The 25833-nt window shown below is 49.4% G+C and overlaps 1 protein-coding gene across 2 annotated transcripts in view; it reads right to left on the reverse strand.

Annotated features, from left to right (window-relative positions):
- ccdc175 (coiled-coil domain containing 175) overlaps positions 1-24861 on the reverse strand; it is a 191839-nt gene extending 166978 nt beyond the window's left edge. The window contains exons 1-3 of one of the 2 annotated variants that reach the window (XM_038780307.1): positions 24781-24861; positions 23356-23467; positions 14679-14814 (exon numbers count right to left, since the gene is read on the reverse strand). In XM_038780307.1, the coding sequence (XP_038636235.1) occupies positions 14679-14814; positions 23356-23467; positions 24781-24858 (326 nt within the window). In that variant the 5' untranslated portion in view covers positions 24859-24861. Of the gene's footprint in view, positions 1-14678; positions 14815-16487; positions 16575-23355; positions 23468-24780 lie in introns of those variants that run through there. The other variant, XM_038780313.1, reaches the window with a different exon arrangement.
- Positions 24862-25833: the final 972 nt, after the last annotated feature.

Genomic DNA, 25833 nt, shown 5'->3' on the forward strand with positions numbered 1-25833 from the left:
CATTTGCTATGTACTTTGCAGGCGCATTTGGACATCACACCCTAGAAGTTTGTTGGCACTGAGTCCACTTTACATCCACCTAATGATTCATAATGCGGGCTGCATGCGCACCCCCATTCTGTGCCTTGCTGTATTGGATTGGGCGCTCAATAGGCATCCTCTAGGTGTGCTGGAAATATTAAAATATTTCTGTTGTTGGATCCATGAGAGAAATTTGTGAGTAATATAGAGCATTAGTGAGACTACATTTGGAGTACTGTGCACAGTATTGGTTAATTTATTTCAGGAAGGATGTAAATGCATTGGAAGCAGTTCAGATAAGGGGCTAGATTCACTGTTTCATGAGGCTAAGGAGGATGTGTGGCATTTTATGACAGAAAAATCGGGGCAATAGTTGCACTGATTCAGCTACATTTAATGGGGTAGCAAGGTCACCACGTGGAATGCAATCAATTCCAGGAAAATGGTGCCGGAATCGTTGGGTCCATGATTGGCACTCATGAGTCTCACATGCCGCAGCCGTACTGAAACGGTGCTTCCTCTCCACACACACACCGTCCCATGCAACACAATGGCTGGAAGGAGAGCAGCGCCACGGTTACAGGACGCTGAGCTGGAGACCATTCTGGATGTGCCGTGGAGGAGAGAAGGATGACGCTATACCCCGGCCCGCAAGGAAGGCCTCCATTTGCCGAGCCTGGGCACGGGTGGCAGAGGCGGTCAGTGCCGTGGGCGTCACCCGGACTGGCATGCCCCAAGAAACTCCATGACCTCCTCAGGGAGACCAGGGTGAGTTGGCTGCTCCATGCCCCTGTCACTAACCCTGTTCCCCCCTCACACCTGTAGCCCTGCCCCCCCCCCCCCCCCCCCACCCCCGGGAAACGGCCAAACACATACCCTGCCCCACATGCCAGCACCCATGCCATCATCCATGGTCGGCTGCCTTGGCCACTGAGGCCCCAATCTACCCAACTGCAGAAGGGACTTTAATGTGCGGATTAATTGCCCGCTTAAGGGTATTCATTTTATCTAGTTGTGTGGCTATATTTTAGAAGAAAGGCACTTGCTAAGGCATGCTGGGAATGCTTGACTATAGTTTAGCACTGCTTTTGAACAGAAATAAGTAGGTCAGGTGACATAAACAAAATACTGCTTAGTATTTTGGACTTGGCCGTATTATGATAAAAAGTTGTGCTTCCGAAGGACAACGAAATGAGTACTCGAATTGTTTTTAAACTAAGGGAAAAACATTTATATTTCCTCTTGCATATGTTCCCAAAGTTGTTTATTTCACACTATAAATATAATGGTTTTCAAGTGTATAAAAGAGTGCTGTGGAATGTCTATGCAGCCAGACCACTCCCCTCTCCGCAAATATTTGTTGCTCGGGGGGGAGGTCATCCCTGTGCGACCCATCTCATTCACCAGTAACGAGATAGCAGAATGGGCTCTAAAATGAAATAGATCAGGACGCGGTGAAGATACACAGAATATGCTAGATTGGAGATCAGCTGGATACGATATAAATAGGTTTGAGGGATGGAGGTGGCAGAGGTTTAATGCAACACGTCAACCGTCCTGTTTGATCCTTCCCAATTATACTGGAGTCCCAAAAGGAAGTATGTGCTTCAAGAAACATAAAACATATGGGACCACTCAGTAGGCATGAGTCAGTGAGATCAGACCTTGAATTGGCAACCCCCTATGTTCCACCTTACAACTAAAGGATTATTGATCTTTGATTGGTCAGGAGTTGAAAATCGAATCTTGTGGAGGCTCCTGGGAAGGGGATCCTATTAGAATAATGATGACTGATAGTAGAGGAAACCTGACCGCAAATAACGGCACATATTTTATCTGTGGCCATAAAGCATACCCTTGGTTACCAGAAAATTGGGAAGGCTCCTGCTATTTGGGATATGTAGTCTCTTATGTGCATCATGTTCAGCAATTGCAGGACCATCCCCATCACAGGATGACAGAAAATATGATGACATGGGCACAAATGCTGGGAATAATGATCCCACCATTAGGAATAGCCACTAATGCATATGAACTACAAGACATCCTTAAGCAGGTAGCTAGTGATACTGCAGAAGCTGTTAACCAGATAGAAACTGAGATAGGTGCTATAAGAGCAGTTGCCCTGCAGAATAGAATGGCCCTTGATTTCTTGTTAGCTGAAAAGGGAGATGCTTGTGCCCCGATTGGAAGTGACTGTTGCACGTACATCCCTGATAACTCAGAGAAAATTGATAATCTGGTGGATCACATTTGTAGAGAGGTAACAAGATTACATGAAAATGAGGGATGGGACTTTGGCTGTGGGTGGTTAGGATCGTTAGGACAGAAGATTGTGGGCGCGATTCTCCGCTCTCACGCCGGTTCGGAGAATAGCGGTCCGCGCAGATTTTCATGGCGACGTCAGTCCGATGCCCTCCCGCTATTCTCCGAATCCCGCACAAACTACACGTCGGCATTCAAGGCAAAGGCCTCGACAGACCCCCCAACACGACCAGACTACCGACTTTTTGGCCCCCCGCTATTCTCCGGCCCGGATGGGCCGAAGTCCCGACGTCATCACGCCATATTTTCACACCGGCCAACACACCTGCTTTTGAAGTTCGTCAACCAGTCGTGCTGGCTGACGAGAGCTTCGAGGAAGTGAGCTCACCGCTCAGCGCACCGCTCAGCGCACTGCTGGAGTCTGGCCACAACGGGGAAGTCATTCCTGAGAACGGGAGGGGTGTCCAGAGCGGGGGGGAGTGGGGGAGACTGAGGGGGGGGTGGGGAGACTGGGGAGAGTGGGGGAGACTGAGGGGGGAGTAGGGGAGACGGAGGATGGAGTGTGGGAGATGGAGGGGGGAGTGTGGGAGACGGAGGGGGGGAATGGGGGAGACGGAGGGGGGAGTGGGGGAGACGGAGGGGGGAGTGGGGGAGACTGAGGGGGGAGTGGGGGAGACTGAGGGGGGAGTGGGGGAGACTGAGGGGGGAGTGGGGGAGACTGAGGGGGGAGTGGGGGAGACTGAGGGGAAGTGGGGGAGACGGAGGGGGGAGTGGGGGAGACTGAGGGGGGAGTGTGGGAGAAAGAGGGAGGAGTGGGGGAGACGGAGGGGGGGGAGGGAGGAGTGGGGGGGGTAGGGAGAGAGTGAGCGAGTGACTCGTCCAACCCCGGTTACAAAATGTCTGCCACCATGCCATGGCGTGCCGGTCACAAGGACACGGCCGCTGGGTGCCCTGTGGCTTACGGCCACAGGCCACTGACGCACCGGTGAAGAGGACGTAGTTAACTGCCCGTTGGATGCAGAAAGTGACCAGGGGTTAGGCTGCCCGCGTGTCAGCATCGCGACCAGGCCACCGGGACACACAGGTATCCCGTGGCAGGCGGCTGCCGAGGTGTCGACTAACCTCCGTCTAACATGTCCCGTTTCTCTGCCCCCCACCACCCTTCTGTAGGTTAGCACAATGTCTGCGAACAGAACGGCTATGTTCTGCGCAGTGGTTGGGGCCGCTGCACTGCATTTGGAGATGGAGCAGCGTCCACAGCCACAACCTGCAGTGGATGCAGGGCCAGCTGCAGCAGCAGAGGGAAGGGCCGAGGAGTTGCCAGTCGTCGAGCAGCATGGGGGGAGGAGGAGGAGGGGGAGGAGAGAGTGAGGGTGCAGCCACGGCGCCAGAGGCAACGACCAAGGCCGAGGGTGTACAGTGTCCGGATCTCTTTCCAGACAATGATGGACATCACCTACAGGAGGAGACGCCGGCTGAGTAGGGGGACGGTGATACATATCTGTCACCTCGTGGCGCATCTCGCCCCACGTGGAACGGGGGTGGACACGCGATCCCGGTTGCCATCAAGGTGACGGTCGCTCTTAACTTCTATGCGACCGGCTCCTTCCAGTCTCCGAGCGGGGACCTCTCCGGGATCGCCCAGTCATCGGTCCACAGGTGCATCCGGGATGTGACCGACGCCCTCTATGCCATCGCGGACCACTACATCACCTTTCCCGAGGACCGAGCAAGTCAAGATTCACGAGCTCAAGAAGGCAATGTTGGAGAGGAACCGCAGCGAGGGAGGGCTGGCTTTGCCGAGTCTGATCAATTATTACTGGGCGGCCAACATCGCTATGATAAGGAAGTGGATGGTGGGTACGGGGTCTATTTGGGAGCGGGTGGAGGCAGCTTCGTGCAGGGGCTCCAGCTTGGAAGCCCTGGTCACGGCTCCTCTACCGCTGCCGCCGGCAAGTACACCACCAGCCCGGTAGTGGTGGCGACCCTGCGGATATGGGGCCAGTGGAGGAGGCATGTGGGGGAGATGGGGGCGTCTGTCTGGGCGCCAATCTGCGACAGCCAACGGTTTGCCCCCAGCAGTATGGATGGGGGGTTCCGAGTATGGCGGCGAGCAGGGGCGGGAAGGGTGGATGATATGTTCCTGGAAGGGAGCTTCGCGAGTTTAAGGAGCTTGGAGGAGAAATTTGGGTTGGTAAGGGGAAATTATTTTAGATACCTACAGTTGCGGGACTTTGTTCGTAGACAGGTCCCATCTTTCCCGCGCCTCCCGCCAATGGGGATCCTCGACAGAATAGTCTCTAGGAGGGAAGAAGGGGACGGCAGAGTCTCGGGTATATATAAGGTGCTCATGAGGGAGGAAGGGTCCCAGACAGAGGAACTGAAACTTAAATGGGAGGAGGAGCTAGGCGGGGAAATGGAGGATGGGCTGTGGGCAGAGGCCCTGAGTAGGGTAAATTCGACCGCGACATGTGCTAGGCTCGGGCTGATCCAATTTAAGGTCGTTCACCGGGCCCATATGACGGTGGCTCGGATGAGCAAATTTTTCGGGATAGAGGACAAATGCGCTAGGTGCGCGGGAGGACCAGCGAACCATGTTCACATGTTTGGGCATGCCCTGAGCTGAGGGGGTACTGAGAGGGATTTGCGGGGGTCATGTCCCAGGTGCTAAAAACAAGTGACCGACGCCAAGTGACTGGACGTAAAAACACGTCCAGGGGTGGCAATTTTTGGGGTTTCGGAAGACCCGGGCGTCCAGGGGGAGAAAGAGGCCGATGTGTTGGCCTTTGCTTCCCTGATAGCCCGGCGACGAATATTATTGGCGTGGAGGGACTCAAAGCCCCCGAAGACTGAGTGGTGGCTTGCGGACATGTCGAGTTTCCTGGGGATGGAAAAAATTAAGTTCGCCTTGAGGGGATCTGTGCAGGGGTTCACCCGGAGGTGGCAACCATTTATTGACTGCTTTGCGGGAGAGTGAGCGTCAGCAGGGGGGGTGGGGGGGGGAGGTAGAGTAGAGTAGGAGGGAAAATATGGCGGGTAGTACCGGTGGGAGGGGAGCGGGCTTGTGCAATATGTTACGATGGAAGTATTGAAAGTACGTGGATGTTTGCACATTTTTGCCTTTTTTGCTTTCTTTCTGATGATGTCTGTAACTGTTTATAAAGCCAAAAACTACCTCAATAAAATTGTTTATTAAAAAAAAAAGATGCACGAGCTCATGGATTTGCCAGTGTGGCCGGGATACCGATGGTGCAGGAGGCAATCGATTGTGTTCAAGTCCTCATGCGCCTGCCTGCAGGGGACAGGGAGGTGTTCACAAACAGAAGGGGGACATACTCCATGAATATCCAGGTGGTATGCGACCCCCACATGACGTTCATGAACATCTGTGCAAGGTTCCCAGGGAGTGTGCATGACTCCTACATACTGGCGCAGTCGTACATCCCTGCGATGTTTGAGGGACGTCCACCCCGGCTGAGGGGCTGGTTGCTAGGCGACAGGGGTTATCCGCTGAGGTCTTGGCTGATGACGCCTATACGGAGGCCTCAGACCAATGCGGAAACCCGATACAACGAGGCCCATGCAGCAACCAGGGGTGTGGTGGAGCGCTGCCTTGGCCTCCTGAAGATGAGATTCAGGTGCCTGGACCGCTCCGGAGGGGCCCTGCAGTACCAGCCCGACAGGGTCGCTCGCATTGTTGTGGTCTGCTGTGCGCTGCACAACATCGCGATGCAGAGGGGAGATGACCTGCTGCAGGAGGCGGAGGGAGAAGCCAGTGGCAGTGGTGCCAGCACTGCACACCCGGCACCGAAGTTTCACCGCTCGTCAACCCCAGCGACACTCGGTCACCATCACGATTCCTGTGGCAGTGGAACAATCACACGGTATTACAAGTAAGGTGGAACAGTGCATTTAATGTTAACAATAATTTACAGATGCCCTAGCCCCTACAACTGAACTGTGCCCTTCACCCGTGCCAACTTACTCAGTGTCTCTCTTTGTTGCCTTACGGGCCCTAACACTACGTCTAAATGATTCCCCAGATGATACAGCAGGAGTGGAGGAGGAACATAGAACATAGAACATAGAACTATACAGCGCAGTACAGGCCCTTCGGCCCTCGATGTTGCACCGACATGGAAAAAAAAACTAAAGGCCATCTAACCTACACTATGCCCTTATCATCCATATGCTTATCCAATAAACTTTTAAATGCCCTCAATGTTGGCGAATTCACCACTGTTGCAGGTAGGGCATTCCACGGCCTCACCACTCTTTGCGTAAAAAATCCACCTCTGACCTCTGTCCTATATCTATTGCCCCTCAATTTAAGGCTATGTCCCCTCGTGCTAGCCACCTCCATCCGCGGGAGAAGGCTCTCGCTGTCCACCCTATCTAACCCTCTGATCATTTTGTATGCCTCTATTAAGTCACCTCTTAACCTTCTTCTCTCTAACGAAAACAACCTCAAGTCCATCAGCCTTTCCTCATAAGATTTTCCCTCCATACCAGGCAACATCCTGGTAAATCTCCTCTGCACCCGTTCCAAAGCTTCCACGTCCTTCCTATAATGAGGCGACCAGAACTGTACGCAATACTCCAAATGCGGCCGTACTAGAGTTTTGTACAACTGCAACATGACCTCATGGCTCCGGAACTCAATCCCTCTACCAATAAAGGCCAACACACCATAGGCCTTCTTCACAACCCTATCAACCTGGGTGGCAACTTTCAGGGATCTATGTACATGGACACCGAGATCCCTCTGCTCATCCACACTACCAAGAATTTTACCATTAGCCAAATATTCCGCATTCCTGTTATTCTTTCCAAAGTGAATCACCTCACACTTCTCCACATTAAACTCCATTTGCCACCTCTCAGGACTGCTGCGAATCGCCCCCTTCGACTTGTTTCTCCTTCGGCAAGCGTTTCCTGGGGCTACCCGGCTTTGATGGGCCAGGCTGCTCTGCGGGCGTCTAGGGTGACGTTGTGCCACCCTGCTCTGCCTGCTGCCCACCCGATGCACCAGGGATGGGACGGGGGGAGGCCGAGAATTCCGGGACGTCCCGTGATGGAGTTAATGGGACGGGCCCCGAAACCTCCTCCTCCCTCGGGGAGCCCGGTGGCCCCCGGGCCTCACTTTGGGACAGAGGTGCGAGCGGGGAGGTCGCCCCGTCGCGCCACCGACACCTGGCGCTGCCAGTCCTGGAGGCCTGCAACGGTATCCACCAGGATCCGAAGGTTTGCAGAGACGGAGTCCAGGGAGTTAGACATTCCCGCCAGGGACTGTGCGATCTCAACCTGTGAGCGCACAACGCCATCCAGCACATGTGTCAGGCGGTTGATGCTCTCCGCGACTGACTGCTGGGACTGTGCCATCGACTGCTGTGACTGTGCCATGGCGTGCTGCGACTGGGCCATGACCTGCTGAGACTCGGCCAATGTGTTTTCTCTGGCGCTTTGCTGCCTGTGAGAGGGCAACCCGGTCCAGGGCCGAGGATGACGCGTGCACATTAAGCCCAACGCCTTGCATAACCTGACCCATTGCCTCCACCACGGATGCCACCCGTGCGGTGTCGGCCTGGGTTGCTGCCATAAGCGGCACCACTCACTGCACCTGGACGCGGTTCGACTCCTCTTTTTTAAAAATGTTTTTTATTGAGTTTTCATATTCTATATCCAACAAATTACAAATTATTAGAAAAAAACTCGCAAAAATTAACATGTATATTTACAGGTAAGCATCTTCATAATAACAACTGTGGCCGCCCCCTTTAGCCGGCATACATATTTTACATTCCCCAATATGGCCGAGACACATGTTTATAGGCAATTATTTACAGTTTGGTTTTGGGCCTTAGCTAGCCATCAAACCCCCATAACGAACCCGTAGCCCCCCCCCCCCCCCCCCCCCCCCCCCCCGGCTACCTTCCCACGATTCCCGTCCATTTTCCCCTGATTCTTGGCCACCCGACTATTCTTCCTCTTGTTCATTGGCCACAAACAGGTCCCGGAACAATTATATGAATGGCTCCCACGTTCTGTGGAAGCCGTCGTCTGACCCTCGGATGGCGAATTTGATTTTCTCCATTTGGAGAGATTCCGAGAGGTCGGACAGCCAGTCTGCAGCTCTGGGCGGTGCTGCTGACCGCCAGCCAAACAGGATTCTACGGCGGGCGATCAGGGAGGCAAAGGCAAGGGCGTCCGCCCTCCTCCCCAGGAATAGATCTGGCTGGTCTGAAACCCCGAAGACCGCCACTATCGGGCATGGCCGGTTCGACTCCTCTACCAGCGTCTGCAGAGTCTGGAAGACAGCCCTCATCCCGTCATTGTGTCCCTGGGTTTCTTGATGCATCGGCTGTGCGGGTGGGTTGAGAAACTCCAGGAACTCGGGAAAACGTCTGGGAGCCAGCTGGATGCTGGGCCTGGCCTGCCCTCCGCCAGTCCGGGCCCTCGGCTGCTCCGACCTCCACCTGCTGTACCTGCTCAGCTGTGATGTGCGACCCAGACTGTGACCCAGGAACCTCATCACTAAATAGCCCAACCGGGGTGAGTGTCTCTGGGATGGTGGATGGTGCACGCCTCCTCTATGTCATCGGCCCGCTAAGAGGCCGCAGGGCGTTCGCGGGCCATTTCTCTCTCGCCGCCCTTTGGGCGTCCTGCTTCACAGATCCGGTTGGGGAGGATGGGACTCCCCGCTGATCGGGCCATGAGCGAACGGCTCATGTGGAATGGCTATGCAGCCACTTGGCAAATATTTGTGTTAAATAAATCTCCTCAAATCGAACCTCAAAGAATTTGTCTTTATTATCATTTCCATGACACCAATCCTTGGGCTGCATGCAGCGAACCATCTAACAGTGTTTCCCCCCGCTATCCCCTCTGCCTCCCCAGGATAAGGGCACACACAACTGCCAGGAACGGCAGAAGATCGGAGGGCGACCACCAGAACTGCGGCCCCTCACCATGCCCGTGTAGAGGGCCCTGAACGTTGTTGGTGGCTCCGAGGAAAGGGACATCGCCGGGGTGGAGTGCGGTCAAGGGCGAGCAAGTGATACCCTGTTGAGTGCGGTTGCCCATGACGTGTTTCGAGATCCCCCCCACCCCCCGCACGCCCACAGCCCCACTCACCCACCCATCACCTGCACCCTTTGCACCCCCACCCCCTCCTTCCCCCCTCCCCCACCTCCCTCCATTCCCCCCTCCCACCTGCCTCCTCTCCTCCCACCCTCCCCCCTCTTAAGGTGACGGTCACTGTGAACTTCTACGTGACGGGGGCCTTCCAGTCGCCAAGTGGAGACCTGCCCAGGATCTGACAGGTGCATCCACTGAGACCCTATACGTCCAGGCGGAGCAACGCAGCCATTTACATGTGGACCGAGCCCACCAGGATGTCCGGGCAGCGGGGTTCACTGCCATCGCCAGGATGCCCGTGTCCAAGGGACGATCAAAGGGATGCATATCATCCTACGGGCACCAGCGGACAACAGGCTACTGGCTGTAAACAAACTGAAAGGGGTACCACTCAATGAACATCCAGATGGTGTGTGTCCATCAGCTATGTATTCGTACGCCTCTGCGACTGATACCCCGGCAATATGCAGAATTCCTTTATCCTGGCACTCACCGATCCCTGACATGTTCAAGGGGCACCCGCCCTCCGACTGATGGGTTGGCTCCTGTGTGACAGGGGCCACAGACCAACATGGACACCCGCTACAACGATGCCTATAAATCGACCAGGAGTGTGATTGAGCGGTGCTTCGGCCTCCTGAAGGTGTGCTTCAGGTGCCTGAACCGCTCTGGGGGGCCCTCCAGTACGAAGCTGTGAGAGTCGCCCGCGTCGTGGCAGACTTCTGCATCCTCCACAACATCGCGCAGCAGAGTGGCGATGTGCCGGAGGAGGATAATGGGGAGGAAGGGCTGGACTCGTCCTTCAAGGAGGATACGGGGTAGGGGAACGCTGAGCAGGACATGTGGCCAGGGAAGGCAGGGGAGGCCGCCCAATGATATCGGCAGGACCAATGCGCACGGGACTCTGATCGCCTCCAGGTTCACCAACTAAGAGGGAGGGTAAGGGATTTACTGTATCCTAACCTGCATCAAATCCCAATCACCAATTACATCTGTGTTCACTGATCTACCCTCATTGGTTTCCCATCCGGAAATATCTAAATTATATAATTCTTGTCTTTGTTTTCCAATTCTCCATGCCACACCCCCCCACCCTTCTCTGTAATTTCTTCCATTCACAAAACTTTCCAAAATCACTGCACTCTATAACAATTCTGGCCTCTTGTGCATCCCAATTTCAATCGCTCCACCATTGCATGGCTGTGCCTTCAGTTGCCACGGTTCTGAGGTCTAGAATTCCCAAACTAAACCTCTTTGTCACTCTACCTCCGTCAAACCTCGCTCTTTGACAAGCTTTCTGTCAACTGCCGCTCCATGTCATATTTTGTTTGAAAATGTTCCTTAGAAGCAGCTTGGGACGTTTATTATATTAAAGGTTTTTTTATTTGTTCTTGGGATATGGGCATCGCTGGCTGGGCCAATATTTGTTGCCCATCCCTAATTGCTCTTGAATTGAGTGGCTTGCTAGATAATTTCAGAGGGGGGTAGTTAAGTGTCAACCGCGTCGCTGTGTGGATCTGGAGTCACACGTAGGCCAGACTAGGTAAGGACGGTAGATTTCCTTCTTTAAAGGACATTACTGACCCAATAGGGTTTTACAATGGTTTCATAGTCAACATTATACTTTTAATTCAAGATTTCATTGAATTTACATTTCACCATCTGCCATGTTGGGATTTAAACCTCGGACCTCAGAGCATTACCCATGGTCTCTGGATTACTCTTTATTCAGACAATACCACTACAGTGCCACATTAATTTTTGTGTGTTAGAAAATAATTAGCTGTCACTTATTTATTTAAAAGCATTATTTTAATTGTTCAAATAACTCATACTTTAAGGAAGCAAATTCCCTCATGTTTGTAGCGCAGTGTTTTGGCCTGGGATCCTGAGAGAAGATTCAGCAGGGATAAATTAGAATAGGCATGAAGAGAGTCAGGAAGGCATACAATGTCTAGACCAGTTAAGTCTCAAGGGAGTTTGGCAAAATTGGATGTTATTTATTTTAATGTGACAAGTCTGACAAACAAGGTAGATGAATTTAGGGCACAAATTAAAACATGGGGGTTTGATATCATTGGTGTCACTGAGACATGGTTAAGAAAGGGGCAGGATTGGCAGCTCAATATTCCAGGATACAGAATCTTTAGGTTAGATAGGGAAGGAGGTGAAAGAGATGGGGGTGTCACAATTTTGATCAAGGAACCAATTACAGCAGTAAGGAGGGATGACATGTTAGAAGCCTCTTCAACAGAGGCCATATGGGTAGAACTTAAAAATCACAAAGGACCAAACACATTAATGGGAGTGTTCTATAGGCCCCAAGCAGTCCGACAGAAATAAAATGGAGACAGAGAGACACATTTCAGAGAAGTATATGGGTATTATTAGCGATAGTGGGGGATTTCAACTTCCCCAATATTAACCAGGGAAGCCAAAGTGTGAAAGGTTTAGGGAGAGCAGAATTCTTAAAATGTATCCAGGATAATCGGGCAGCACGGTAGCATTGTGGATAGCACAAATGCTTCACAGTTCCAGGGCCCCAGGTTCGATTCCGGCTTGGGTCACTGTCTGTGCGGAGTCTGCACATCCTCCCCGTGTGTGCGTGGGTTTCCTCCGGGTGCTCCGGTGTCCTCCCACAGCCCAAAGATTTGCGGGTTAGGTGAATTGGCCATGATAAATTGCCCTTAGTGTCCCAAATTGCCCTTAGTGTTGGGTGGGGTTACTGGGTTATGGGGATAGGGTGGAGGTGTTGACTTGGGTACGATGCTCTTTCCAAGAGCCGATGCAGACTCGATGGGCCGAATGGCCTCCTTCTGCACTGTAAATCATATGAAATAATTTTTTAAGCCAATACATAGAAGAGAGAGGGAGTGGTCCTGGACTTAATTTTCAGTAATGAAGCTGGGTATCAGTTGGGGGAACATTTTGCAGACAGTGATCATAACTCTTAGATTCAAGATTTTTATGGAAAAGGACAACAATGAGCCTGAGATCAAAGTTCTAAACTGGGAAAAGCCAATTTTAATAAGATCAGATATGATTTGGCCAGAGTGGACTGGGAATAGACACTGTTAGGTAAACCTGTGACAGAACAATGGGGTGCACTGAAGAAGGAAATAGGGAGAATGCAGGGCCAACAAATCCAGTAAACTTTGGATATCAAGGGATATACAGCAATGGATAGGGAGAATAGATTATCGCAGATATCTAGGGCTCAAAACAGCAGAAACCATAGAGGTATATAGTTTGTGCAAGAGGAAACTCAAAAGAAAACCACGAGAGCAAAAAGGGGACCAAAAAGAATGCTGGAAGGTAAAGTAAAGGAAAATCCTAAATTGTTTGACAAGTACATTAATGATAAAAAAAGATAACAAGGGAAAGAGTAGGGCCCATTAAGGACCACAGTGGTACTTTGAATACGGAGGCGGAGGATGTAGGTTGGTTTCTAAATGAATACTTAACGTCAGTGTTCGCTCATGAGAGGGACAGTGTCGGTATAGAAATCAGGGAGAAGGACTAAGGAGAAGGAGAGATTAACCTCGACGCAAAGGAAGTTCTGAGTGGTCTGGCAGCTTAAAGGGAGACAAATATCCAGGGCCATGTGAAATGTATCTCAGGCTGCTGAGTGAGGCAAGGGAGGAAATAAAAGGGGCGCTGGCAATAATTTTCAACGCCTCTCTCGCCACAGGAGAGGTTCTGGAGTACTGGAGGATAGCCAATGTGGTACCATTATTCAAGAAGGGAGGAAGGGATTAACCAGGAATCTACAGGCCAGTCAGTCTAACCTCAGCTGTGGAGAAACTCTTGGAAGCAATTCTGAGAGTCAGAATTAATCTGCATCCAGAGACGCAGAGATTAATCAAGACTGTCAGCATAGTTGTGTTAAGGGAAGGTTATGTCTGACCAACTTGATTTGATTTTTCGAAAAGGTGACAAGATGAGCAGATGAGGGAAATGCATTTGACATAATCTACTTGGACTTCAACAAGGTTTTTGATAAGGTCCCACATGGGAGACTGATATTGAAGGCAAGAGCCCATGGGATCTGAGGAAATTTGGCAAATTGGATCCAAAATTGGCAGAATGGCAGAAAGCAAAGAGTGATGGTCGAGGGGTGTTTTTCTGACTGGAAGTCTGTGTAGTGGGGTCCTTGCTGTTTGTGGTTTATATAAATGATTTAATATGAATTAAGGAGGGTTTATCAGTAAGCTTGTGGATGAAACAAAAATTTGTGGGGTGGTAAATAGTGAGGAGGGTTGCCTTCGATCACAAGAGGAAATAGACGGGCTGGAATTCACATTATAGGAGGGATGTGATATCCCTGGAAAAGATGCAGAAAACAATGTTGCCTGGGCTGGAGAATGTTAGTTATGAAGAGTGATTGGATAGACTTAGATTCTATTTCTTGAAGCAGAGGAGACTGAGGGTGAAACATGATTAAGATGTCTAAAATTATGAGGGGCATAGATACAGTAGACAGAAACAAACATTTCCCCTTGGTGGAGGGCTCAATGACCAGGAGGCATAGATTTAAGGTAAGGAGTAGGAGGTATTGAGGGGATTTGAGAAAAAACTTTTTTTATCCAGAGGGTGGTGGGAGTTTGGAATTTGCTGCCTGAAAGGGTGGTGGAGGCAGAGACCCTCATGTGCACTTGCGATCTCAGGGCATACATGGGTCAAGTGCTGGAAAATGGGATTAGAATGGTTAGGTGGTTGTTTTTGACCGGTGTGCCATGGGCTCAAGGGCCTTTTCTGTGCTGTATGATTTTATTTAATTTATTTTTTATATAAATTTAGAGTACCCAATTATTTTTTTCCAATTAAGGGGCAATTTAGCGTGGCCAATCCATTTAACCTGCACATCTTTGGGTTGTGGGGGTGATACCCACGCAGACATGGGAAGAATGTGCAACTCCACACGGACAATGACCCAGGGCCCGGATTCTAACCCGGGTCCTCAGCGCCGCAGTCCCAATGCTATCCACTACGCCAAATGCTGCCCATGCTGTATGATTTTATAACTTTCTGACTCTAACATTTCACATTGGACCCAGCCAGCTAAAAACAAGAGATTTTCAACCTATTCTAATTGGATGTACTCCACATCTCAAAGGGCAAATGTCCAATATCCAACATACAGTTATTGAGGGAAAATAATACATTTACTTTCAAAGCCGAGGGTGCTGTTTAATATGCTGTGTAATGCTGCACGCTGCATGGTGCTGGAAGACATATCACTACCATATACTTACCACAGGGAGACATTTTCTCTTTCCAGCCTATTGTATTCCTTTTTCAGTGTTTCAATTTGTTGTGCCATAGTCTCAATTTTGGCCTGCAATTCTTTTACATGTGCTGCTTTCGACTCATGGGCAGCAGCAACAGCATCTAAAATAAAAGAGCTTTGGTGTTTATGTGTCTCAGTGGAACTCAAGTTACTCCTAATTTTGGAATCTTAATTTCTTAGCTGCTCTCAACCCTTGGGGTAGTCAATAAACATCAGTGAAAAGATAACCTGAATATCACTGAAGCAAATTTTTTAAAAAGATGGTTCTTTGGATTATGCTGAGAGGGTATGAATGGATTTATTACTTACCTCTTGTTACCTGCATTATCATCAACATTAAAAGCTCTCACTTTTGGCTGGTGATTGAGGAGCTGTTGCTGGGCCCCTCACTGGCTTGTTGGGAGATGCCAATCTTGCCTTTGGTACAGGCACAGTCCTAGTCCTTGCCAGCCAGCTCTGGGGGAGTGGTGACTGCCTTCATCATTGACTGTTTATGTTCATAACAATTCTCACCTACTTAAATAAACTCAACATGCGGGCTGTTCTTAAAGTCATCAACCAAAACATCATCATACCAAGCCCTGTGGTGATGGGGAAGTGGTAACTGGAACAGGTAGACAATGCTACTCCCAGTCTTCAATCATAGCCCTGCGCACAGGTAACCTTAGGATGACGGGGAAGATGTGGAGTTCTATCCTCCTGAGGTGACAATGTAGATCTTTATAGGTAGACTGCTGCTCTCTCCAATCAGGAAGAGGCAGAAAGGAACCCCAAACACAACCTGCTCTCCCTATACCTTCCAGGGTACTGCTCCTAGCTGATCATCCATTCACCTCGGTCAAAATTTAAAGAGCAAGCTACTCGTCATTAAAGTTCGGTTGATGGAATTTCAGAACTCTTCTGCACTACAATACAGGAATAGAGCACAGAATAAAGCACAGTCTCACAGCCAGAATGCTACACGGCATGGCACAGCGGTTAGCACTGCTGCCTCAGCGCCAGGGACCCATGTTCGATTCTGACTTTGGGTGTCTATCTGTGCGAAGTTTGTACATTCTCCCTATGTCTGCATGGCTTTCCTCCAGGTGCCCCGATTTCCTCCCACAGTCCAAAGATATGTAGGTTAGGTGGATTGGCCATGCTAAATTGCCCCTTAGGATAAGGTTGTAGGAATAGGGTGGGGGATTGGGCCTTGGTAGGGTGGTCTTTCAAAGGGATGGTGCAGGCTCGATGGACCCGAATGGCCTCCTTCTGCACAGTCGGGATTCTATATTCTCTGATAGCTGCTCTTAGCAAAACAAGGCTCATTGAGGAGTCCTAACCTGATGAGACTGGTGCAGGCTTCACGTTCCAATTGTCAATTCTAAGGACCAGCCTTGACAGTCAGGCATGGACTTCAATCTGAAGTGGAACAACAGTTTGACTCACTTCCAATGTGGATCAGTGATTGAACCATGGTTGTTTGTTTAAGCTTTGCCAGTAACCAGCGTACAGCACTCATTAGTGTCCATACTCCCAACAATAACATATAAAGATATTTTCAAAGAAGCAGTCTACAATGACCTGCGTAAGATAATTAAAGTAAAAGCAAAATACTGTTTATGCTGGATATCTGAAATAAAAACAGAAAATGCAGGAAAGACTCATTAGGGATGGCAGCATCTGTAGAGAGAGAAACAGAGTTAATGTTTCGAGTCTGTATGACTCTTCTTCACAACACATAATAATTAAATAATAATAAACACATAAGCATATGAGACAATTGGAGTACTACCTCATCAGGACAAATTCATTATTCTTGATGATATTGATGCCTGAGTGGGCGTAGACTAACACATGGAGAGTGTGGTGATATGCATCACTGTAAATACACAAGGGGTTAATGTAAATACATGTAGACTAGATAGACACTAGAGGGAGCACCAGGGACATGACACACAGACATTCATCCAATAGGTCAGTAAGATAGAACACGACCAACGGGCATTCACGATACACACAGAGGTGACACTACCACAGGAGGGCATTACACCAACCCATATAAAAAGGACACAGCACACATGATCTTCCTCTTTCCAGTGGAGACACTCAGTGAGTACAGACACAGGGTTGATTCAACATCACACCCACCACGTGGATTGTAGCAGACTGGTTCGTCAGTCTGAGTAACTATAGAAGGATCAACAGTAGAGTCGAATCCAAATACGAGAATTGTTAACAGTTTAAATAAACGTGTTGAAGCTATCTCCAAGTCTGAACCTTCCTTTGTCAGAGTGCACATCAAGGAAGCAGCTTATGCTACGTCAAGAGCACAATAAAACATGGTACTAGTGAGTAACCGTTTAAATCCATATAGTTACAACTCAGCAAACAGTGACAACCAGCAACAATACCCAGGCAAGATGATCGAGATTCCGGTTCCACAGCGGTTCAGGTGTCACGGCAATCTCAGTGAAAACTGGCGTGCATTCAGGCAAAGTTTTGAGATCTTCCTGGTAGCAGCCGACCTACAAGACATGGCCGATGCTGAAAAGGCAGAGCTTCTGCTCACCATCGCCCATGCCAGAGCAGAAGAAATCTTCAAAACATTCAAGTTCTCCAAAGGGCAAACTAGGAGTGACTTCTAGGCAGTCCTGGACAAATTCGAACAATACTGCGAGGAAAACAAATAAAACCAACAGAAATGGTAAGAGAGGGCCAGTACTCACCACGAGGCGAGGTAACAGAGGAACGAACGACAATTTTGATTGGCGGCCATCTTGGAAAAAGGTACCGCACATGCGCAGTTGAGAGAAATGCGCAAAGTAAAAGAGCAGCGCTCTGCGCATGCGCAACCACTTCCTACGCACTACGTCACACGCTTCATGACATCAGAGGCCCCGGACCACGCCTACTTAAAGGGGAAATATCCCAAAACAAGAAAAAAAATGTTTCAAGTCATAAAACCAATTCTTTCACCTGAAACAACAGCACAATGCCTGAAATTCGACCAGTAGCTGAAAGTAACCTACGCAGAACCCTGCAACAAGCAGTTAGCACCGCCCAAAGAGATGATACAGTCCTTGAAGACTACGACTCCGACCTTTATTTCTTCTTTGGACATCACGAGCCCAATGCCAGCTCCGCCACAAATAGTGATGATATGATCCTAGAAGACTATGACTCAGACGAAGGTTGCATCATTGGAGATGGCGTGCATCATTGGAGATGGCGACCCAAATACCAAATCCAAACCGCAACGAGATGTGTTCTACAGTGAAGAATCCAACACAGACATAGAACATAGAACAGTACAGCACAGAACAGGCCCTTCGGCCCTCGATGTTGTGCCGAGCAAATGATCACCCTTCTCAAGTCAACGTATCCACCCTATACCAGTAACCCAAGAACCCCCCCATCCCCCATTAACCTTATTTTTTAGGACACTAAGGGCAATTTAGCATAGCCAATCCACCTAACCCGCACATCTTTGGACTGTGGGAGGAAACCGGAGCACCCGGAGGAAACCCACACACACACGGGGGAGGACGTGCAGACTCCGCACAGACAGTGACCCAGCCGGGAATCGAACCTGGGACCCTGGAGCTGTGAAGCATTTATGCTAACCACCATGCTACCGTGCTACCGGATGTGTTCTTCGGATTTGAGGATCTTCAGCCCAGCACATATGACATCCCGACTCATAAGTGCAGGATTATGCTGCGGCCTGTCATCAAGAGTCAGAGAGCAGTAGAAGCCTACAGAGAGCAGCCTGCTGCCACACAGAGAGTGGTCCACGCACCACGAAGGGTTCCCGATTCCACACAGATAGTGGTCCACCCACCACAAAGGGTCCCAGCCTCCACACAGAACGTGATGCAAGACTCCACACCGCAGTCCTTGTGTGAACAAAAAGTGACTCGAGTGACACAAGCCTCCACAGCGAGCTCGTGGACAGCCTCCACGATAGAAGCAACGCAAGACTCCAAAGCGCAGTCCTTGCATGAACAAGACCATGAGGGTCTAGCAACCTCCTCTGAGCAACCAGCAGCAGACAATGCAACAGAAAGACTATGACAGTCTGCCATGCTCAAGTGCACAGCAAGAAGACTATGACAGTCTAGCACGCTCCAGTGAACAACAAAGCGACTATGACAGTCCACCCAGATTGTTTGAGTCACCAGAAGAAGACTCTGACAGTCTACCCAGCTCAAGTGAACAACAAGAAGCTACTGAGGCTCTACCCACTGTATGTGAGACAAGTGACGACGGCATCCAACTTCCCATACAAGATGTTCAATGTGACAGACCTCAGCTAGTGTGTACAGAGTCACTCGACGATCACAGTGAGACCACTGGTGACTCCGGTGACACCACATTACTTTAAACCTCATTCGCTCGAGCCTATTCACATGCAAATGCATTCCTGAATGTTTTGACTCCTGACGTGGAGCATCAAGAAACTTCAGCTGACTCAAGTGAACCTGCAATGACTCCGGACGGGGAGCGGCAAGAAACCAAAGCTGACACAGGTGCAATAGACCAGACTCCAGATGGGGAGCAACCGCAAGCCAAAGCTGATTCACATAAGCCGGACTTGATTCCAGACGGGGGAGCGCTGCAAACACAGTGATGGCACGCTCAAGGAAACAGCAGATGCCACAAAGCACACTGACACGAGTAACTGTGTGAAGGACTCGTATTATCCACAGTGTGGTCCTTGAGCGCAGCAAACACAACAAAAGAACCATCCAACACAACACAACCTATGAACACCACATCAAAGACAATAACAAGAAGTGTACCAAAGGCAACAACGTCGACAACAAGCATGACAAAAACAACAACTATGGCACAACGACTGGTACGACATGGTACAACTCTGCAAATGCGGGACACTGTTACTGCTCAGCCCAGTACAATGACATACCATGGCAGGACGATGCATTTTCCCAATTCACGTTTTCTGCACCACCAACAGGCAATCTGGCTTTCAGGACAGATGCCATCCAACATCGCTACCACAAGCATCGAAAAAAAAGACTCCAAATCAGACAACAAAGTGATTTGACCACTTCTTGGTTCCTCATGCGCAGGGACAAGGATGGCGTTTATAATGCAATGCCACCATCAACATCACCACCTCACCAACCCAACAAGAAAGACATTCGACCACAATTACTGGCGGTAGTCCTCCAGGCTGTCGAGAACTGGTGAGAGATACTTTTTCCATGTGATGGGAACTGGAAATCCACCAACCTGAGGTCGCCCATGAGGTCAGCGCTAACACGCCGCAGAGATCTGCTAACCAGTGCAGGTATTGGACTACCACAGGGGATGTCATCACTGATTTTTTTCATACATACCTTTAAATCTTTATCTCTTCTTTCATCCGCACAAGTCCCGCCCTTAGCCCTTACTGAGGTCCACGAAATACCCCAGAAGGCAGTCATGCTTTTCATCTGCTTTGCATCTGTCCAACTCACAGTCCGTCTATCTGTCTTTTATGCAGGAAATATCGTCCACAACAATAGGGAGAGGATCCAAGCTGGTGTGGGGTGCCAGAGCTCAGGCCATTCATCCCCCCTGAAAGTCAAGATTGACATCTCCCAACAAGCCAATGAATGCCCATCAACAGCTCCTCGGTCATCAGCCAAAAGTGAGAGCTTTATATTTTATGTTATATTTTGCTGGATTTACATTCTCACAGACACGAGCAGGCAAAGGAAAAGGGGCACTCCAGCTGACCCATGAGCCCCAGACCACCTCGGATGAGGATCCTGAGAACCTACTGAATGTAGAGCCATCACTGTGTTCACCTGCACCCCACCACCGGTATAGAGACACACACCTCAGTGAGACCTAGTTTTTGAGCAGAATTGGGATCACCATCTGGTGAGAACAGTACAGAATCATGTCCACAGCAAGCGGAAGTAGTGACAGCCAAGGATTGGGGTCACCAGCTGGTGAGAACAGCACAGAATCGCGTTCCCAGCAGGCAAAGGTAGTGACGGCCAAAGTCACTGACACTCGGAAGATTTGAAGGCCAGGCTTCTGCTGAGTCAAAGGCCGATGATGAGCCTGTGAACTTGGCCCACAGAAATGTTGGAGCTCTAAAGACAGACGGGGTACATCAGGCAGGATGTCAGAGGCCATCACTAGATTAGAACGCACATGGAAGTGTCTGTTGATGTTCGGTTTGATGTCATTGTGCCGACATGCCAGCACATCGAGGCCACCATTGAAACGGTGGCTACCGCCATGGAGATCCTGGTACAGGACTTTATGCTGGATATGCACTGGGACCTGCACATTATCACTTCAGCATTAGTCAGGCACCAGAGGGAAATCCATCCAGGACACACCTGGGATGAACATCCACTTCAATCTCCTTTGCTTTGATGCCATCAATTCCAGGTGCTCAGGTCAAGGAGGGTGCTCCTCCCCCACAGCAGGAGACCCTCCAGACTAGTCCTCCGGAGGACATCCATCAAGGTCTCACAGACAACAGCGCCCACCTTTCCACCTGCATGATGCAGAGCTACAGATGGTGTCTTGTGATTACTGCTGGAGGAAAAATGACGATGTGAGATCCGGGGTGTGTGTCAAGGCCACTGATGATGAACTGTGACATAGGAGGAGACTTGAAGATCTGGCTAACAGTTTATTTTATTCGTTATTGGGACGTGAGTGTCGCTGGCTGGGCCAGCATGTGTTGCCCATCTCTAATTGCTCTTGAACTGAATGGTTTGCGAGGCCAATAAGAGCGGCATTTAAGAGCCAACACATGACTGTAGGTCTGGAGTCACAGATTTCCTTCCTTAAAAGATATTAGTGAACCAGGTGGGATTTTACAATAATTGACAATGTTCTCAAAATCATCATTCGACTTCTAATTCAAATTCACATCTGCCATGGCAGGATTTGAACCCGGGTCCCCAGTGCATTTCCTGAGCTTTTGGATTACTGATCCAGTGACAATTCCCACTACACCATCTCCTCCCCATCTCTTGACATTAACCCTATACCAGCTTTCCATTGGCAGCTGACATGGTTATCTGATTGTTAAATTGTCACCTGTGGTCTGATTTCCATCTGGATGTCTGAGACGCGTGGAATTAAAATTTGGAGGCCTCATGGTACCAGAATGAAGTTCCACTACATCTGTTGTGTGCTCTTTATTATGAAATATTTTAACTAGTTGATGCCCAAATTCAGTATCTGCATTTCTAAAGCACAGACGAAAAGGCTAGGCTGAATGCTACCATGGGAGACACCAGATGATTGTAGGTCTGAATGCTTGACAATAATCAAACATTGCTGCTGAGCTTCAACAAGGCACAGAGAATTAGCCTGACTTGCAGGCTCAATCCATTAATTTTGTGTGGCAGATGAGTATGATTGTCCTTCTTGAGGCGCCTGCAACATTCCAAGCATACTGCCAGATTACAACTGCTCCTACCTCTTGAAGATTGCTGGGACTTGATTCTGTACTGTTCTCACCAGATTGTGATCCCAATTCTGCTCAAAACCTAGGTCTCACTGAGTGTGTGTCTCTATACCAGTGAAATATTTGTATGCTTATGGTTGCTGTACGTTGAGGGAAGGAAGCCTTTCCCTGTTAATGAATCGTAGTGGCTCTTGCCTGGGAGCTCTTTTAAAACCACATGTATGCAGTCCATGGCTCTGCACCTGTGGGAATCCAGAGATTTCTGCAAAGCCCACTGCTTTGGTAGCCTGGCTGGCTTCATCCAGTGAGAAACTGGACGTAATTGTGTACCTTGGTAATAGGGCAGCGGTCACCTCTCAGCTGTCATTATGAGAAGATGGTTGAGATATTCCGCAGAGTACCCTGGAATGAGCTATTCAAAAAAAAAAGTTCATTGTGGTGGTCACCTTTAGAGCCACAGCCATTGGATAGCCTCCCAATCCCTGCGATATTGGCTCTGGCCGATAATGTGACAAATGAATCCATCACATTCCTTGATAAGCAAAGGCATCTATGGTAATGTCTCGTTCATCTGCAGGGTGTGAGAAATGTCTTCAGTACGCCCTTGGACGTGCAAAATGCCTCTGTGGAATGGATTTGTGAGTCTCAGTTTCAGTGTGTTAAGGGGGTCTTGCTGGCCCATGTCCCCTCAGGGTGAAGCTCTTCCCTTTTGTCCAGCCTGATGGTGACAGATCCTTCTCCTCCTTCCTAGTTGCCTGATTGCCAGGAAAAAGACAACAATGGCTGTTCCGTCTATTATCAACTCCTGCTCTTCTCTGCAGAAACATTGAACAGAGACATGACCTGAACATGACCCAGCAATGACCATCTTGCATTTGCAATGTTGTGCTCACACTGGTCAACCGATGGGGGGATCCATGTCGCTAGAACAGAATTCTCCCCATTAACTTGTTTCTCTTCAATAGTACTGCCTTATCTGCTGAATATTTCTAGCATACAATGCTATATTTCAGAACTTCAGCATCTTCAGTGTTTAATTTTTAATACAAGAATATTATTTGAATTGGGATACAGTTTCACTTCTATCTATTAGCTCTCCAACTTGCAAAATCTACAATAGATTTGTACATTTTTCTCCAGAAAGATTGGTGTTACACTAAATGCCATCATCAAGAAAAAATAGTATAATCAAAGCTGCATCACATCATCTTACCTGCGATTTGCTGGTTCAGTTTATTAGGAAGCAGAGTCAATTTGTGCCGCAGTTTACTGGCTTTGATAGTTTCCACTTCAAGTACATCATGAACACCCCTTCTAACTTCTTCCTGGTAAGAGCCATAATGCATAATTATTTATTTTTACAAAGTTTGCATTGTGCTGGATTCAGCGGTGTACATGATAAAAGGTATTAAACAATGAAACAAAAACATTTTTGTCTAGTTAGTAGTGTCGATTTTATGAGTTTCCATTCCAGGCACAAATCGTTATGCACATGTAGGGGGATCTTGGAGAGTGGAGGTCAGACACCTCACAGGATCCAAATGGATTACTACCACACTTCCAAAATGAACCTTGGAACTACTATGGCATAGCACTGTGTTACTCACATGAGCCATCTGTTATGCTGGAGGTCCTAGATTGAAGTGGAGGAGGTTTTGCTATATCTAATACAAAATATTATACTATTATCAGTGACATTTGTGAAACTATCTGAGATTACAGATTCAACACTGTGTGTCAGGAATGAATATCATGTAGGCGAGCAGACCGTGCAGGCTTCTTTATCAATTTTAATAAATGGGCCGGGATTCTCCGAGATCGCGCCGGGTCGGAGAATCGCCGGTGACTTGGGAAATTCCCGCCACGCCGTTCTGGCACCGAGACGCGATTCTCCGGCGACAATCATGCGGTTGACGTGGCGCCGGTCGGGGGCCACAGAAAGAGGCCCCTATGGTGATTCTCCACAGTCGACCGGCTGAATTCCCGCCGAGTTCCGGCGAGTCCTGCTGGCGTGGTTCCAACCTGGTACCACCTGGCGGGAGCTTGGACCCGCGACCGCGGTCGCCGTCCTGGTTGCGGGGGGGGAGCTAGAGGATGAGACTCCGGGGGGCCTCCATGGTGTCCAGGCCCGCGATCGGTGGCTAAAAGGAGGAAAGGGTAGTCAAAAAGCTGCCAGCTTATGCCCCACGAAAATTATCATCCCAGATAGGTTGGAACTATAAAGGTTAAATAAAATGACGACTCCAATCTGTGGAATTTTGTGTTCCTTTGTGTCCAAAAGAACACACACTCCTAAACTGAGGAAGATCATTTTTTCACCAATGCAAAGTGCATCCATATGCAGGTTTACATATTGAGTGCCTGACTGGGATATTGTTGTTCTCAACATTTCTCCAATGATCCGACATTTCTGGAAAAAAAGCACGCCAGCCGATTACATTTGCTTGCACGAGTTCGTAATGGGTTTCCCCATTGTCACATTTTTTAGACAAAGACTGCTAAATAATTTAAAATAAATATAATGGCAAACCTTGAGAAGCACTTGCAAAAAGCAAAGCCAAAGATAAGTCAAGCTGAAATATTCAATATAAACCATATTAGTTTTCAAAAATTTAAACAAATTCGGCAAAGAACTTACCAATTGAGTAACTCCTTCTACAATTTGTCTGAAATGTCGAACAGTTTCACGACCAAAACAAACCTTTTGGGTTTTCATTTTTTTTTCTGAAAAACAAACAACATCCAGTTTAGACCAGTTTTATACAGCTTACAACAATACAATGGTACATATTTTGACCGTATAATTTCCATTAGAATAACAACAATTTTTTTTCTATTCATTCAGAGGATGCGAACGTTGCTGGCTGGGCCAGGATTTATTGCTCATCCCTAACTGCCCTTGAAGTGAGTGTATGTCAGAGTCAATCATATTGCTGTAGGTCTGGAGTCTCATGTAGGCCAAATCAGTTAAGGCTGGCAGAATTCCTTCCCTAAAAGACATCAGTGAACCAATCAGTTTTTACATAAATTACAATGGTTCAATCGTTCAGACTTTTTAATTCAGATTTTTTATTGAATTCAAATTTCCCCATCTGTAGTCATGGGTTTGAATCTGGATCCCCAAATCCTTCGATTATCCATACGTTCAAAAAAACAACGGTATGCAGGGACGGGGTGGGGGACGCGGGGGGACTGGGGACGTGGGGGGAATGGGGGACGCGGGGGGGAATGGGGGCCGGCGGGGGGAATTGTGTGGACGCGGGGGGAATGGGGGACGCGGGGGGAATGGGGGACGCGGGGGAATGGGGTACGCGGGGGGATATGGGGGACGCGGGGGGAATGGGGACGCGGGGGGAATGGGGGACGCGGGGGGGACATGGGGGACGCGGGGGGAATGGGGGACGCGGGGGGAATGGGGGACGCGGGGGGGGAATGGGGACGCGGGGGGAATGGGGTACGCGGGGGGGAATGGGGGACGCGGGGAGGAATGGGGGACACGGGGAGAATGGGGACACGGGGAGGAATGGGGGACACGGGGAGAATGGGGGACACGGGGAGAATGGGAGACACGCGGAGAATGGGGGACACGCGGAGATGGGTGAATGAAGGGGCCATGGAGGGGGGGAATGGGGAGCCATAGACATGGGCAATGGAAAACACGGGAGGATGGGGACACAGGAAGAATGGGGGA

The sequence above is a fragment of the Scyliorhinus canicula genome, chromosome 2, assembly GCF_902713615.1.
Source record: "Scyliorhinus canicula chromosome 2, sScyCan1.1, whole genome shotgun sequence".
NCBI classification, from domain to species: domain Eukaryota; kingdom Metazoa; phylum Chordata; class Chondrichthyes; order Carcharhiniformes; family Scyliorhinidae; genus Scyliorhinus; species Scyliorhinus canicula.